At 37.4% G+C, this 18560-nt stretch overlaps 2 protein-coding genes across 2 annotated transcripts in view; one reads left to right on the top strand and one right to left on the bottom strand.

The window, feature by feature from the left end:
• Positions 1 to 18047, top strand: part of LOC129938652 (major royal jelly protein 1) — a 68605-nt gene extending 50558 nt beyond the window's left edge. Inside the window, exons 2-7 of the mRNA XM_056046324.1 lie at positions 15967 to 16313; positions 16415 to 16626; positions 16690 to 16817; positions 16875 to 17061; positions 17115 to 17309; positions 17364 to 18047. Coding sequence (XP_055902299.1) covers positions 16008 to 16313; positions 16415 to 16626; positions 16690 to 16817; positions 16875 to 17061; positions 17115 to 17309; positions 17364 to 17877 — 1542 coding nt within the window. The 5' untranslated portion in view covers positions 15967 to 16007 and the 3' untranslated portion in view covers positions 17878 to 18047. The remainder of the gene's footprint in view (positions 1 to 15966; positions 16314 to 16414; positions 16627 to 16689; positions 16818 to 16874; positions 17062 to 17114; positions 17310 to 17363) is intronic.
• Positions 1036 to 6171, bottom strand: LOC129945741 (uncharacterized). Its single transcript, XM_056055675.1, has one exon. The coding sequence runs from the start codon at positions 6169 to 6171 to the stop codon at positions 1036 to 1038; it is 5136 nt and encodes a 1711-aa protein (XP_055911650.1).
• Positions 18048 to 18560: the final 513 nt, after the last annotated feature.

Raw genomic sequence — 18560 nt, forward strand, 5'->3', positions numbered from 1 at the left:
ACAGCACCATTTTGGAGGTGCCCTCAAGGAGTAAGATACAAGATCTAATATCAAAAACAGAAGAGTCTACACGAAATGAATTTAAGAACCAAAGGGAACAAAGTTAGTCAAGAACAACATACAGACTATTGCAGCATGACCTTGGTCCGAAGAATTATTTTGATGATAGATTTAACCTAGATATGATATCTACCATTTTCAAAACCAGGGGAGAACTACTATACTTAAATTACCTGCCATACATCAATGAAACAGATGTGGAGTGCACTATGTACAACTTAAGAGTAAGGGAAGATGTACAACAACTCGTGGGTTCCTGTCCCATACTTAGCCCAATACGAAGAGCAATACACTGTCGTTGGACGAAATCCTGCTAATCTTCAACGGAGAAAACTGGAGTCTTCTATATAATAATTTAATTCAAGAAGTATTATACGGGTTCAAATAAACGCTGGTGTACCCCAGGGCTCCGTTTTGTCTCCAACACTCTTCTTTATGTGTTTAAGAATTTAAATTTAAATTAGGAAAACGCCAAAAATCAAGAAACGTTATAAATTATTTAATTTCCAAAATTTAAATCATTGCAAACAAATCAAGAAGAACAATTAATTTTGCGACTGGCTGGTTTGGTGGTTGCTAGAAAAGAGAAAGATTCTATCATCTTTAAATTGAAGCCAACCCATATGCATCACTTGCTAAAACCAGTATTTTGCACACGATACCAATATCAAAGGTATTACCTATGTACCATTGCGGTTTATTCTTTTTCTTAAATGCAACGGTCTTAGCAAGCAATGCATAGATTATGTAGGTATGTAATATGTTTACAAAAAATATGTTAACAACAAAAAATATATCATAAACAGCTTCCGTCATACCAAAACCAATACAGTAGATAGAGCATAGGGCAATTACAAAATGTTTGGCAATTTAAACAAAATAAAAATTAAATTAAATTATATAATGATTTAAACATTAATAAATAAGACATATTATGTATATATGTATGAATAGAAATAATATCAGCTTCGTTTCTCAACATGCCGCCCCCGCTGAAGGAATTTCAGGACATGGCAAGAGGGCAAGTTTGGTTATAGGGCGCGTGAAAGTGCCTCGTTTGGTGCGCAATGTAACCACCCGTACGTGTCCATCTTCACCTGGATGAACTGCGGTTATTCTTCCTAAGGACCATAGGGATGGTGGCATGTTAGATTCCTTCAGAATGACCATGTCACCAACTTCAAAATCTCTTAGGTCTTCTCTCCATTTTGGTCGCTGCTGCAAAGATGTGAGGTAGTCGGTATGCCACCTTCGCCAGAAGCCTTGCATCATATTTTGTAGTAGCTGCCATCTTCCCAATCGATTAATGGGTAATTCCAAATAACTTGGCTCGGGAATCGCCGTGTAAGGTCTACCTATAAGAAAGTGAGCAGGCGTTAATGGATCAAGATCTGAATCGGAAGAAGCACAAAGGGGCCTAGAATTTAAAAGGGCTTCGATTTGGGCTAGCAAGGTACACATTTCTTCAAAGGTAAGGACACTATCACCAACTACTCGCCGAAGATGTTGTTTTACTAATTTAACCCCCGCTTCCCAAAGCCCACCAAAGTGAGGGCTGTGAGGAGGAATAAACTTCCAATCGATGCTTTCTCCAGCCAACATTTCTGCAACCTTTTTGTTGTGATTTTGGGACTGCACCAGTTTATACATGTCTGATAGCACACGAGCCGCTCCTTGAAAGTTCGTACCATTATCGGAATACAAAACGCTGCATCTACCACGCCTGGCGATAAATCTTTTTAGGGCAGCCAAAAAGGCGTCTGTGGTCAGGTCCGATACTAATTCAAGGTGCAGCGCCTTAGTTGTCATACAGACAAATAATGAAATATACCCTTTGGACAACGTTGGTTTCCTTCCTCTAGATGAACGAAGAGTTATCGGGCCAGCGTAATCACATCCTGTGTGGGCGAAAGCAAATGATGGATTTACGCGAGATGATGGTAAATTTCCCATAAGCTGCGTTGAAGTAATTTTCCGTTGACGAAAACACGTTTGACAGTCATGAACTAGTTTTCGAATAAGATTTCTGCTTCCGAGGATCCAAAACTCCTGGCGAATCAGTGCAAAAAGTCCAGAAACACCGATATGTAAAAAGTTCCTGTGAGCATCTAAGAGAATTAACAGAGTTATTGGATGATTTTTAGGCAGGATAATAGGGTGTCTAATCGCGAAGGGAACGTTTTTAGCATTTGAAATTCTACCACCGACACGCAATAAACCGATGACATCAATAAAAGGCGAAAGCGAACACAATTTTGAGGCCTTGTCAACACAACGGTCAGTCTTAAGAGTTTTGATTTCTCTAAGAAACTCTCTTTGAGTCCACTTGAGGCAGATTATTTTACCAAGGCGTAGCTCTGAGAGCGAAAGATATCCACACCTTCTATCACCTTTAGGCAAACGGCAAAAATAGATGAAGCGACGAATATAGCAAACTATTCTCACAATTTTCCTCCAACTAGAAATTTTAAGCGAAATTTTGTCAAGAAAATGCTCCACCGCAACCGAAACGTGAACTGTATGGACTTTCTTCCTTTCTTCAGGAATATCTTCTATTTCAGTTTCAGAATGATTTGGCCACTCATCAATACTATGAACCAGCCATTCTGGCCCGTTCCACCACAATTTGTGTTCCATCAAATCCTTAGGCGAGAGACCCCGCGAAGCACAATCAGCAGGGTTTTCAGATGAACTGACATGACTCCAAGACGAGCGAGGTAACGAAGACAATATTTCAGAGGTACGATTCGCTACAAACGTACTCCATTTTCGTGGCGAGGATGAAAGCCATGACAAAACAATTTGAGAGTCACAGAACGCAGATACTCTAACTGGTTTCACATCTAATGACGACCGAATAAGTTCTATTAAACGACACAAAAGGAGACTCCCACAAAGTTCCAGGCGTGGAATAGACAACTGCTTTACTGGAGCAACTCGAGTCTTGGCGGCGACTAACTTCACTTCAACACCATCTTCCGAACAACTACGACAGTAAACCACTGCAGAATAAGCCTTTTCTGAAGCATCCGAAAAACCTATTAACTCCAAGCTTTTAGAATTTTGGGTAAACCTTCGAAAAATCCTAAAGTTTTCAAAATAGGTCAAATTCTCCCGATATAGCTTCCATTTTTCTGCGATTTCGAAGGGCAAAGGATCATCCCAATCAATTTTCGTCTTGGCGGTCCACAGCTCCTGAAACAGTATTTTCAACAAAATAGTGGAAGGAGCCAAAAACCCCAAAGGATCAAAAACCTTTGCAACCTCTGAAAGTAGTTTCCGTTTTGTAGGCACAAAGTGTTCGGGTAAACTAATTTTGTACGTAAAGGTGTCATGATACGGGTTCCAAACCAAACCGAGAACCTTGGTACACTCAGAAGAACTATCCAAATCCAGTGAAACAGCTTCTTTACAGTCGATGTCACGCAATATTTCCCAACAATTAGAGCTCCACTTGCTGAGCTCAAGACCTCCACATGACAACATCTCTACGATCTGCTTCTTCAGCTCCAAAGTCTCCGACAGCGAATCAGCCCCCGTCATTAGGTCATCAACATACATGTCATGCAAAACTGCATGTGATGCTAAGGGAAACTGGTGTTTGTAATCAAACGCTATTTGACGGAGAACTTTCATGGACAAATATGGAGCAGGTGAAGTACCATATGTTACCGTAGCCAAACGAAAATGCGATATTGGACTATCAGGGGATTCTCTCCAAACTATCCTCTGAAAATCCCGATGCTTTGGATGCACCCAAATTTGCCGAAACATTTTAACAATGTCAGCACAAAATACGAAACGGTGAAGACGAAAACGAATACAAACGTTAACCAAATTTCGTTGAAGAGGAGTTCCTATATGAAGCATTTCATTAAGAGAACAGTTTTTGGTATCTTTATGAGACCCATCAAAAACAACACGAATTTTGTTTGTGATCACAGCGTGATGTGGCAAATAGAAAACACTTCCCGACGTAGGTTCTATTTTCTCATCAGGGATACGCTCCATGTGTCCCAGATTCAAATAAGTCTGCATGAACTTGCAGTATTCCACTTGTAGGTCTTTATCACGCGAAAACCGGCGTTCCATTGCAAGAAGTCTAGACAAAGCTCCAGATATGGAGTTAGCAAACTTAACATGGTTTTGTCGAAAAGGAAGTTCTACCATGTACTTATTATCAGGTGTACGAGTTAGAGTTTTTGAAAAGTTTTCATCTACCTCATCTTCAATTACTCTAAAGGAAGAACCTCCTAGAGGTACCTCTTCAATTTCCCAAAAGGATTTCAAAATAACATCAAGGTCAACACCTGCGTGCAATGAAATTAACGAATTTCCTGGCAAACAACCCGTTACAACCCATCCAAACAATGTCTCATGAGCAACCACCTTTCCTTCTGGATCTGAACGATGATCACTTAGCAGAATACTCCAAGCCTTGTCAGCCCCCAACAAAACATCAATGGGACCTGGGTTTTTGAATCCTACGTCCGCTAGCAAAAGATCGTCAAGAAAAGTGAAATTGCTGGCTTCCAACGAAAGCGATGGCGTTTGGGAAGTTATTTGGTTGAGAATATATGCCTCAACTTGCATAGTATGTGAGTTAATGCGGGATTTTAATTTTAACTCAGCAGCACCTTGAGTCACACCAGCTTCAACAGACGAAATCCCGGATATTGGTAAACGAGCATGAGAACGACGTAGACCAAGTCTTTTCACCAAACTATCAGTTACGAACGAAACCTGAGAACCACTATCCAACAAAACGCGAACGAGATGAGTCTTTCCAGAAACGTCATACACTTTTACAACAGCGGTTGGTAATATAACCGAAGAACGCGAACCATTTTGCATATGGTTGCTTACGACGGAAGCTGAGCCTTGCGTAGGATCAACGGCATTAGCTGTGCTTGGGTTATCTAAGTGCACCAAGCTATGGTGTCGAGAATTGCATGACGTACAACGTGCTTTCGATCGACATCGATTCGACGAATGTTTAGTACCGAGGCAGTTATAGCATAATCGTTGATCTCGAGCGAAATTACGACGGGAACTAACCGACATTGAAATAAAATCTGGACATTGTGGAAGATAATGTTCACCTTTACATTTTGGACATGAGGTATTTACTACGGCGAGGCTTTTTATATTCGAAGAATTTGACGTACGAGAGTTCTTGACCCGAGAAGTTTTCGGATCGCTAGCTTCTAAGGCATTAGAACGCTTTTCTAGAAAATCAAGAAGGTCTTTAATCGTCGACTCTTCCGACATTTTGTTTTCTAAAGCCCAAGCTTTTTTAGTTTCAGAGTCTGTTTTATTTATCAATAAATAAACAAGCCACGGATCCCTACCTTCCGACTTAACCGCTTCAAGACCACGAATAACTTCATCAGCTTTATCCACTAGCTTACGCAATTGAGAGCCATCACACGACCCGACGTTTGGCAATTTTAAGAATTGTTCGATAAGACAATTTATTATAAAAAGTGGTTTATCATAACGATTTTCTAATTTCTCCCAAGCTAGCTGGTAATTGGAATCCGAAATGCTAACACCGTTCAAAAGATTAAAAGCGTCCTCGCGCAAAACCGACTTCAAGTACCTAAACTTTTGGGCACTCGAAAGTTTTGTGTTGCAGTCCACCGTTTGCAAGAACACATCGCGAAAACCTGGCCATTCCCGATAATCCCCGGAAAACGGTGTAATGTGCATAGGTTGCAGCTTTATATTAGTAGGGTTTTTATCTAACTGGCCTAACCGATCTACCAATTCGGCTTGGGAAGAAACTAATTCCTTCAACGAAACGTTCGTTTCCCCATTGCTTTCCACTGAAGTAATGTCTTTTAAACGTTTTAACAGAGCACACTTGGCTACTATATATTTCGATTCTAAAATCTCAAACTCAGGTTCTGGATCAACGTAACCCTCTTCAGCATGAAATTCAAAAAGAGCCGATTGAGAACTACAAATGTCTTTAAAGGCCTTCTCTAACCTTTCCAAACGCACATTCAATTCTAAACTATTGGCACTTTCAGGAATTTCTTGCGCGTATGTATATACTCTAGTAATGGAGCCTTTGTAATGTCCACGAGCTTGTTTTAAAACCTCCATTTTGGCATTTAGAAATACCTTTTCTTATGCGTTTCTAACAAACAAAAGTCTAACAGCTCACAATGCACAAAATTCTCTTATTATGGTTCCAGCAACAGTAATCAACAGATAACAGCAGCAGCAAATCGAGCCCCCCAAAAAAAATCATCCATGAAAGCGCAGTGGAGCACCAGGCAAAAATCAGATTTCTGCGATATACTTATCTGTGTATAGGAATCCCAGGTCTAAGAACCACCAACCAAAAAAAAACGAAAAGCCGATTCCAAATATCCAGGAACGAAGGACCAATTTTGTTTAAGAATTTAAATTTAAATTAGGAAAACGCCAAAAATCAAGAAACGTTATAAATTATTTAATTTCCAAAATTTAAATCATTGCAAACAAATCAAGAAGAACAATTAATTTTGCGACTGGCTGGTTTGGTGGTTGCTAGAAAAGAGAAAGATTCTATCATCTTTAAATTGAAGCCAACCCATATGCATCACTTGCTAAAACCAGTATTTTGCACACGATACCAATATCAAAGGTATTACCTATGTACCATTGCGGTTTATTCTTTTTCTTAAATGCAACGGTCTTAGCAAGCAATGCATAGATTATGTAGGTATGTAATATGTTTACAAAAAATATGTTAACAACAAAAAATATATCATAAACAGCTTCCGTCATACCAAAACCAATACAGTAGATAGAGCATAGGGCAATTACAAAATGTTTGGCAATTTAAACAAAATAAAAATTAAATTAAATTATATAATGATTTAAACATTAATAAATAAGACATATTATGTATATATGTATGAATAGAAATAATATCAGCTTCGTTTCTCAACATTATGTTTATAAATGATCTTTTGTCTGAAAATTCTTACCCACTACATTTTTTCGTTGATGACAGTAACATCAGCTTTTCATATTTGTTTTTGGATTCTCATCCTTGTTCTTGGGATGTGGACTACCAACGACAGCGTATGATACGCTCATAAAAATTCCGACCTTGACAGCATTTACCAATGGGGAATCCAAAACGGTGTAGAATTTAATGCTTCGAAAACTTAATGTTGACTTCTGTCGCAAATGCGTAACCATCCCCCATATGCCACCATCCACTGGTGCTACTTTCAGTTCTAAGTATGTACATCACCAATTGTTGTGGAAAAATCATATATTGTATATATCCAAAAATGCTGCTAAGTGTTTAGGTTTTTCTGCGACAGTGCAAGAAGTTTTGTATACCTTCTGATCTACCTATAATTATTTACAAAGCTTTTATTCGTTCAAAAATCGAGCATAATTTTTATATTTGGTCTGGTACACCCAAAAAAGTACTTAAGTCTTTTGGATAGAATTGAAAAATTAAATTTTGAAAATAAAAGGTGATCGTTCTTTTGCTGAGACATTTCTTCTTTGAACACCTCCGCAAGGTTTCATGCCTATCACCGTTTTATCGATATTTTCACCAACAATGCTTTAGTGAAAAAGCCAGTGAAATAGTGTTCAATCCCTCAAACAATTCAACCGTAATACCGGTACATCTAGAAAGTATCATCATTTTACCCTTAAGCCCAGCTCTGGATTTACTGTTAAGTTTGGAGATTCACTCTTTAGCCGCAATTTGCCGCTGCACGCGCTTATTGGAACTTAGAAGCTGCAGTCATGAATTTGTTCCCAATTTAGATTCGGAAGGCTCCAAAAGAGCATATGTTGTTATAGGAAAATGATCAGGCACAGAAATGATTAAAATAAAACGAAATACTAGGATCCCAACAAAACACTTCTGCAGTGAGTTTCGTCTTCAAAATTATTTTATTCTATCTATTACTGTAGGTAAACTTTAGTCATCATTTTTAATTTTAGGAACATTTTGTATTGACAAAACACTACTGAAATAACTTAAACACCGTATTTATAAACAATATTAATTTTGTGTACATTTGGCTAAACTATTTGAAATACATGAACATTACCTTCTTACTCCTACATCCGGAAGCTACATACATCCTTTATTAAGCCATCATAGCCTTGACAAAATGTAAATATTGTCTTAAAAGCTAAATAATTTCATTGTTTACCCTAAGCATGTCACTTTGGTGAATGGATCTCCTACAATTATATTCGACACTCCCATAATATCTAAATTAATATTATTATTATTGTTTTCCTCAATTATTTCTGCAAAAATAAAAATGCACGCTCTCGTCTGATGTTCAACGAGAATCATTCAACTGGGCGTAACTTCATTGTGTTACTCCGTATTAAATTCAATTTTAAGACTCGGAACCCACCAAAGCTTAAGCTGCAATTAAATTTAAAATACGTTCCAATTAACAAAATATAAAAATAACAATGCTGCAGCTGTTGGCGTTCAGGTCAGTGGTCAACTTAAATAAGAAAACAATTCAACCCAAAACAAAAAACCACTAAACCTGAAGCTTAAAACCGGAAAAGTTGCATTTTTTGTTGCCAAAAATATTTATTACAGACAGAGTATGCCGTAAATTAAAGTGTTTTATTCACTTTTTCAATTTAAGATTGGTGTTCAAGGTTTTTAATTGGGTTTTAATGCAGAAACGAGTATTTTGATCACATTCTGATTCCAAATACTTTATGTACACATGCCCGAAAAAAGACATGAACCAATTTTGTCGAATTTAAACTTTTTTCTCACATAAATCCAGGACTTCAAATAACGAAGACCAATCCTCAATTAAATTGCTATGTTTAATGTTCCATGAATAAAATAGATATTGATCAATTACCTCCCATCAAGTATCAAGTTCAATGTTCCGTCATCATCATTAAAAAATCTGTCAGATAATAAATTTTGATTGGCTTACTTTGAAAACACGCGTCATTTAGTTTGAAAGTGGAAAGGGGAACCTCGTTCATTAGATAAATTGTTGCATTCAACTTTTTAAATCTTTGCTCGAATCTACTTTCACTGATTTGCGTGCTACTATTTAATAATTTCCAACTATGTTGCAGAAATATGTTTGCTGAGGGATACTTATTCGCAATTTAAATTTTTCTTCATCTTGTTAATGTTTGAAAATGACTGTATTTAGAGTGCTTGGATCTTTTCTGGTTTTAAAAGCATTGCCATTCATAAAGTAATAACACATGCATCCTATCATGTACGTAATTCTTCGTTTATCGCAAACTTGCTAAAAAGAAAGCATCAGATTCTTTTTATTGATCGTATTAGTCGAAGAAAATGTTATGTTTACATTCATTGAAAATAAAATTAATTTAAAAATTGAAGAAACAATTATTTCATAATCTTTCAATGGTCACTATTATTCTTCGAAAGTAACGTTATTGCTAGCGCTAATATGATCACCAGTTTGATTATCTTGGGAATGGGAACTCTTATGCATAACAAACCATCTCTTGTGGAGTGATCACATTATTTGACATCGCCAAAAAAATATTTAGGTTTCCTGCGACGATGCAAGAAGTTTTGTACCCCATCTGATCTGGGCTATAATTTACAAAGCCTATATTCGTCTGAAACTTAAAAGTTCTAATTAACGCATGGTTTCATTTGTGCTGCAAATAAGCTATTAGGGCTAAACAAGTAAGTTTAAGTTGTTGTAAGGTCAACCCTACTCAGGAAACCCGGTCTAAGTCTAAGAAAGTTAAGAAGGTCTAAGACGCCCATTTTCGACGGGCCAACAGTTTGAATGAATACAAATTACGACAAAAAATACTACAATGTTCCAATGGTAGTGAACATTTTTGGTCATTCGTAAAAAACGTGAGGAATTCTTCCTCTTCTTGGAATTCTACGCACGTTGTCAATGAAAATAACAATGAAAGCCAATCTCTTGGCTCGACAGTTCGCCGATAATTCAACGCTGCCAATGATTGCTATTACTCAACCCGTACGTGAGCAAGTAAGTGATTCAATGGTACCAATCTTTTTAAGCACTTATACTGTGGCGAGGTAATACCCGTGTCGTTATGGTTAGCACATAGGATTGTGATGCCAGGGATCTTGGCTTCAGTTCCTGCTGTGCCATCTAAAGTGTTGACCAATCCTCCTAGAGAAATTATTATCACGAAAAGTACTGTCTCAAACTAACCGTTCGGATTCAGCTTAAAACTGTAGGTCTCCTCTATCCCTGACAACATTACACGCACACAGTAATGATTTAAAGTTGTAAGTCACTAGGCGCTAGTTCTTAACGGACTGGTGCATCACCAAATTTATTTATTAATACTGTGGTAAATTAAGTCACAACAACATATTTAATTCCGCTGATTCTCATCTATACCGCTATTTTTCTGAAGAGATGGTATTCAACGCTGACAAAACCACTACATAAGCTCTTTCATTTGTCCAGCACATTTCCAAAAAAGGCGAATCCTCTTCACACTACAACTATCGATCGATTGCATTTACGCCTCTTCTTTCCAAGGTCATGAAAACGCCGAAAAATTAGCTCAAGAAATATCTCGTAGATCAAAAGATTGCTAATGACCTGCAGTACGGCTTTTGTAGCATTAGCTCCATGGTTCATCACACAGAACAGTGGAGAAACTCTTTACATCGTTGTAGAAAGTAATATTTATTATATAAATGATCTAATATCTGCAAATCCTAATCCATTACATTGTTAAGCTGACCAAAGTACCCTCAATTTTTCACATTCGTTTTTAGATTCACAACCCTTCTCTTTAAATGTGGACCTTAATGGCAATATATGATAAGCTAATTGAATTATGACCTAGACAGCATTTTTAAACCGGTAATAAAAATCAAGAGGTATTTATTGCGTCTAAAACTCAATAGTTTTTACTGTCCTTAACAAATAATTTACCACCTTTGCCAATATCCATGAGTCGAATTTGCATCAAGGAGACTGAAAACCTTGACATTCTCGGTATATTTATATTACCAACAAACACCTCTTGTGAAACGATCACAAGACCTCTGATCTGGCTGTTACTTACAAGACCCATATACGTCCAAAGCGTGGCTGGTGTTTTAGCAATTTATTTCAGCCTTTTAGACATTATTGAACGCATTTAAATTGATTAGTGATATTTTTATCATTTGGTTCATTTACGTCGCTTGAACTTCGTCACACAGTTTCTTGTGTCACCAATTTTCATCGGTATTTTAACGGTTTATGCCCTTAAGAAAAAACAATTTGCATTCCTCCTTTTAACCAGTTCAACCGTAGTACTCGGGCTTCTAGGAATGCTCATCAGTAAACAATAAAGCCCACCTTCCGTCCTTCTGTCAATTACAGAGATTCTTCATTTTGCCGTACTACATGAATGTGAAATGCTTTACCACACTCTTTCTTTCCCAATCATTCCAATATTCAGAAATTCGAAACCAATGTGCACCGTAACCACCTTTTAAAAGCTCTCTCCCTTATATACCAAATATATTATACATATGTATAATCTGGCTACTTACCTACCCCGTTGTACCCGTGGCATGATGGTTAGTGCATTGGATTGTCTGGCTACTAAAAAGACATCGTATCCAAGAAGCGGCTCCTTTCTGGATCTTTTGCTTTACGACACCAGACTGACAGTTACAGACAAAGTGGGTAATCACCCTCGAAACTGCTTACAGACAGTAGAGTACGACAGTGATCACTGCGGACTGGCTGCCGCAATGCAGATTCCGAACGAACGCATGGAGTTGGAGGAATACGTTGCAATGCACTCTTACAACTACAGTAAGATGCGTTGGCCTCGTTTCACCATTGCCTTATCGAAAGAACTTCGTTCGAGTGACATAGCCCCACCAACCAAACAGAAACTTCACAAATACAGAAATTGACCAATATTCACAACAGATGGACGAAACAATAAAACGAACGATAGAACGGACAATACCAAAGTACAAAGAATGGGACCAAATGGACGCATACAGAAACGCTACTATTGACGCACCATGAAGAAATAAGAGTGGCATACACGACTTGGAGGTTAAGACACTGAAGTCGTCAATAATGTAAATCTGTTGATTAAGGCGAACTACAGGTTATTAATAACCAATTACTGGGACTGCAAGATCAGGTTATTTAATTCCAGTGATCCAAGCAAATTCCCTAAAATCAACAAGATATTCAGGAAAAAGACCGATAGTGATCTTCCGTGTCTAAAACTCCAAGGAACTGAAGAGAACAGAAATGTACTCAGGCAGCCCAAATAAATCCAGAAGAAGCCATCTTTGACGATGACTTTTACATAATTGAAGATCCCAAGGAAAAAGTGGAGGTGATGAGATCCGCTTTCCAGCAAGTGTACAAGGTGAATGTTAGCATTCGCCCCAACCACGACCTGGAATACAGAGAACTACTTAATCACTTTATCTTCAAAATGATACAATGGCGATCTGAGAACTGTGGCTTTATGCGGTTCGATGACGATTCCTTGGCAAATGCCATAATCGCCGAGCAAACGGGAGCAAGTCCGTTGTTAGTGACGAAGGTTGAGCTTCAGCTCATTTTCAATTCAATAAAAAACAAAAAGTCAGCAGGTGTCGATGGTATATCCAACTTTGAACTAAGAAATTTACCGATGGAGGCATTTGACATTTACACCACACTCTTCAATAATGCACTGAATAATGCATATTATCCAGTGCATTGGAAGACCGCTGTGGTTCATCCTTTCCCGAAAAAGGTTAAGGACAACTCCAACCCGTCAAATCTTCGGTCGATAAGTATTCTTCCGAGCATCAGCAAAGTTTTCGAAAAGATCATCAATAGGGCTCTGACTAGGTGGGTTGTGGACAACAAAATAATTCCGGATAAAGAGTTCGGGTTCAAGGTGGGTCATGACACAATTCATGCTGCGTCTAATCTCGTTTCTGATACCCAATGAAATAAATCAAAACAACAATAATTAAAAATGGTCTTCAAAAGTAGCGGTGAATTCTAGGGTAGGTAGTCTTACAAAGGCAATTGCTAACGCCGACGATCTAATTGCGTACAGAACGGCCCGAAAGGTTGAGGTTATTAGAATTCTCTTGCAGCTTGATTTCGACAAGATTCAGCGATATTGGGACGACGGAAAACTGAAAATAAATGTCCAGAAGTCGGAGACAATTCTGTTTCGGACTCCGTTGGCTAGGGCTAGGAGGGATACGTGCAAGAATTGGCACAAGACGGCCATCGTTGATATTCACGGGCAGCCATTAGCGAGCGAAAATGTGGTTAAGTACCTCGGTATCTGGTTAGATCAGTACTTATATTTGGTTCAGTAGGGCTGTGTCCGAACGGGACCGAACTGATCTGATAGGGTGAAGCAGGAGAACCAGTTTTGATGGCTTCAATCGGCACTTGATAGTGGGTAGTCGGGATGGGGTTTGAAGCCTTGGCCGGCTTACATACTTGTTTTTTAGTTTAAGGGTTTAGTTTTAAGTAAAAAAAAAATAAACAGTAACATGGAATAAAAAAAGAATAAAAAGACAACAAAATCTGAAAAACAAAAATCGGTAGATAGATAGATTTGCTGCTTTGGTTGTTCTATATTAAGGACTTTATTTAAAGTAGTTTTTAAGTAAAAATAATGAAGGATATTGATATTAGTTTTTTCTAAATTGTCTAATGAAAACAAAATTAAACAAAATGGAATTAAAGTTCAATAGATCTTAGGGCCGAAGGCATCAGAATTAAGTTTTATAGTTTAACTTAGAGTGTCCGCATGAGACCAGTAAGTTAGTTTGCAAGTTATGGTTGACTAAGCTAGTTTTATGAATTTTTGTTTAACTTTAAGATAGGTTTAAGATTGAAGTAATACAAATGAATTTGAAAAGATTAAGCCTTTACATCTTTTTTGTGCGTTTTTGAATGATTTGTGAGAAACGTAGATTTTCTTTAAAAAATTAAGGTTTATGAGAGTTTGCTAGAATGTTTTATTATTCATGAGAACCAGACATTAAAAATAACCACACAGATATTAAAGTTTAAAGAGTATTTTTTTTTAGTAAAAGTAAGTGTTGACAATAAAATTATGTTATCATTACTCGTAAACATATGTTTAAGCTAGCAAGCAAAAGCTGCCTTCTTTTCACAGTTGTATCGAAAATACTTTATTTATATCAAGCTGTAACTTATTTCTTCTGTTTAATATTCGATGATGTCTGTGAATACGAAAAAATTGGTTAAGCTAAAATATTGCAACCAAGGTTTTTGTTTAATTTTTGACATTTCAATCAACTTTATTTCTTTCATTCGAGTTGATATCAAAAGCAAGACGAGCGCATCAAGCAACATTAAAAAAATACAATAAATGACCAATATTCAATGAGACTCGGATATTATAATACATAATTTATAGGTAAAAGACTAGTTCATCTGTTCGTGAACTCAAGATAGAAGAATGAGTCCACCATGAACATTTTAGGAAAAGCGTTAACATCATTGGATGTGTAAAAATGAAGGTACTCAGGAATAGAAATTTTCGCAATTTTTTATGAAAGAGCTTCTTATTTCCCAATCCGAGGTTAATCTGCTTTTCCCGCCTCATTTTTATAAACTATTATATGTAATAAAAGCTTAAGTCTTAGAATTTGTCATATCCTCTTTTTTTCGACAATTTTTATTTGTACCATTTTGGAAAACAGTGACTTTATACAACATATTATCTTCAATTTTAATCGAGCTACTACATGATACTAGAACATTTGTTTAAAAAAAATGTTTTACTGATTTAAGATATCAAATTTATAAACGTTAAACATAATAAATAGAAAATCAAAGCACTTTGTTATTGGAAAATGCAAATTTAAATGGATTCTGTCAATAAAAAGGCCACTGAACTATACGATAAACCTCCATAACTGCAGTATATTACTCTATTCTCAAGGCCAAACATGCAAATAATTACAACTATCATTGCTAAGTCTGACACTCACTTAAAAATGCATGTGAAAGTCACAATTAAACGAGTACAACCTGCATTGAATAAATTGTAACCACTTAATAAACAACCTTTCACTTTAACTGACAATTTCTATTTTGACACATCCCAACAATTAACCATCAAAAAGTTACTCCAGTTTCTGTCACTCCTACAAAACAATCTGTCAAAAAGTCACATACAAAAACAAAAACGTCAAACTGACGTAACGTAATAATTTCCGTAGCTGAAATAGTGGAATTATTGTAGACTTATTACGAACTAAATTACAAGTAAAATTCCATTCATTTGCTTGAAATGCATAAGTTGGCTTATAGGCTTTAAAAAGAATTCACATCTTGTAGAGATTTCTTGATATTACAATTTTTTCATACTTACTTACATACGTACCGCTCCGACATATCAATCAAACCGCATTAACACATTAAATAACTCGAACATTGCGCCATGAATATGACGACGACGATGATGATGATGGCTCATTCACTGAAACCTCCAGCCCAACATCATCTTACCACAAGTGTGCTTTCTTGGCTTGACTTGGCTTGGCTTTTCTTAAGCTCTGAATATTACACTTACGTTTCCATCTAGCCATCAGGCAATCAAAGTGGTTTCTCTCTTTTATGGTCGCTTCTCGTCGTAAAACCGCACCGCAGCCGGTGGCAGTTTTATACGTTTTGGCACGCGCTATCAACTCGCGCAATTTCATCTCAATGTAAACGTATCTTACCGCCTTTGAGCTTCACTGGCAACGCAATGCGAAGCTATACAAGCCGCCTCGCCAACCATAAGCGCCGCGCCGCCTGTCTGTCTTCTTTTTAGCCATATAACAAATCTACCGGCTTTAAGTCAATTCAATTAACTTATATTCCTCTTTTTCTCTCCTCTTCGTTTCATTCACAGGTTTTTTTAAAGATAAAGTTGTAATTCGAAACCGCAGAAGAATGGTACGAGTATGGCATCTGGAAACTCTGGTCTATCTAGTGCTGATGGTCTTGAACTTGGTCAGCGGAATACTAGACACAAGCTCACTGGAAACAATCACCCAATGGAAGCTTATTTCGTACAATTTCCCCCCGAAATCGCCAACAACCGATCAAAACTTTTACAGCCCGGAAAACATATTAATTACAGGTCTAGCTGTGGGTTATGATAGGATTTTCGTTGCTACGCCGCAATTATTTCGAGGTGTTACTGCAGCTGTTAGCAGTATACCGAAGGTTGGAGCTGGTGATAATCCAGTTTTGGAGGTATATGTCAATCTCGCATTGGTAGAGATTTTCCTACGATGTGAAGTCGAGTTTTTGGAAATGACACACCCTCATTTGATATGGCTTTTTTTTTGTTGTAGGTTTTTCCAGATTGGTCGTACGCAGTAGCCGGTCGACAAGACTTTAATTGCAGTGACTTGAAGCTGATATCGGTGTATAGGATGAAAATTGACTCGTGCAACCGGCTGTGGGCCTTGGATGCTGGTATATCACGGTCTTTGGAGGACTACGAAGTCACTTGTCCACCGAAGATCTTGGTCTTTGATCTTAACACGAATAGAGTTGTTAGAAGGTTTGGAAAATTGGTCATCAGTTGATTGTATGTGGGGTCTTATATGTTGTGACTTCATTGCAGAATTGACTTCCCACGGCAAGTGCTTAGAGGCGAGTCATTGTTTACCAACTTAATTGTGGATGAAACAACATCCAAGCCAGGCAACTGTGACGATGTCTTCGTCTACATTTCGGATACTGTTGAACCTGGTAAGTTCAAATCTTAATTTTTGTTATCATTAAACCACAAAAAGTCACCTTTTTCAGCCATCGTTGTATATGACAGTAAGCAAGATGTCACTTGGAGAGTTTCCCATCCTTCTATGTACCCTGATCCGGATTTTGCTCAATCGGAGATTCTCGGAGACCGTTTTGTATTGATGGATGGTGTTGTGGGTTTGACCTTTGATCAAAAATCTGGAATCATTTACTATCAGCCCTTGGCTACTGACAGGTATTAACTCGTAGAAATAAAATAAATCCAAAACTAAGAAACATGTTTTGTAGAGTCTTTTCTGTAACCCGTGAAGTCCTTCGATCGGGACCGATAGCCCTTAACCAACTTTTGCCTGTGAAGCTTGTTGGTAAGAAGTCTTCGCAAGGCATTACCTTAGCTGTGTCTCCAATCGATGGAAGTCTTTTGTTTAGTCCTCTCACCGAAACAGCTGTTGCATCATGGAACCCATCAACAGGGCGTCAACAGTAAGTCTTAAGAATTTTTCCTTAATCCATGTATTCATAAAATCTCTTCTCCAGAACTCTTGCAACAGATCAACAACGACTTCAATTTGTAGCCGATCTGGCCACACCACTAACTGAATCTGGTGTTTTGTATATGGTATCTTCGAAATTCCAGCGTTTCTTCTTGAAGAATCTAAATCGTAATGAGTACAACAATCGTATTCTTCGCATTAATATTGGCCGATCAAGTCCAACACCTCTGATTCCAGCAACGAAACCCTCAAACTACGCCTATTATTCGACCAATACCATTGACAAACGGCCAGTATCTTCATTTGCTTCAACTGTGAGCAGTGGTAATTTCTTCACCAGTCCCAATTTAAGTCCCTTTGGATATGAGTCGGTTAGTTTGTTCCCGAAATCATCAAGAAACCCATTCACTGCACTGAACCCAAGTGAAGCTTTAGCTACAAAGTTGACCAGACAACCAGCAGAAAGGTCATTTCTTGACAATTTGCCCCCGACTGGATATCATTACAATAGATTTTCCAGAAGTATTGCTGAAGAGAAAAACGCCATGATAAATTAGGAGAAGAGAAATTCTCTTTTGAAACATTATTTATTATTATTGTATAAAGTGTGTGTTAATATTATTTTATTTTATTATTTTTTTGGAAAAACATTGTAAATTTTGTAAATATATGAATTATTAAGTCCATTGTTTTAGGAATTAAATAATGTATTTTGAAATTTTCAAAAGTTTGTGTTTTGATGTTAAAAAAATCTTTTAAGTTCAATTTTTGGTTGTATAATTAGCGAACACTAAAAGGGTTTTGTATACCTTGAATATGCCAAAGACACAGTGTGAACATTAGGAAAAGAGTGAAGGGTTGGATAGGAGGTGGCAAGGCATTCCACATTCACGAAGTGCGGCTAAAAGATGAATCTCTGTACTTCATAGTACCGTCGAAGTTGGGCTCAAAGGTAAACTGATGAACATTCCATAGTCCATTAAAATAACGGTAGAAAAGGGTGAGACAAGAAACTTTTCGTCCATGTTTAAGTGATGTAAACGAGTTGATGATGTTAATGTCACCAAATTTCTCGAAAAATTTCGGAGCCCTGGGGCACACCAGCATTTATTTTATGAGTTTCAGACTTGAATCCGTTCAAAACAACTTGTATTGAACGGTTCAAATGAAAATTTCGAATTCAACGAAGAAGAGATTCGTCGATACCGAAAGCACGAATTTTCGATAAGAGAGCAAGACT

Source organism: Eupeodes corollae, chromosome 1, assembly GCF_945859685.1.
Source record: "Eupeodes corollae chromosome 1, idEupCoro1.1, whole genome shotgun sequence".
Taxonomy (NCBI): Eukaryota; Metazoa; Arthropoda; class Insecta; order Diptera; family Syrphidae; genus Eupeodes; species Eupeodes corollae.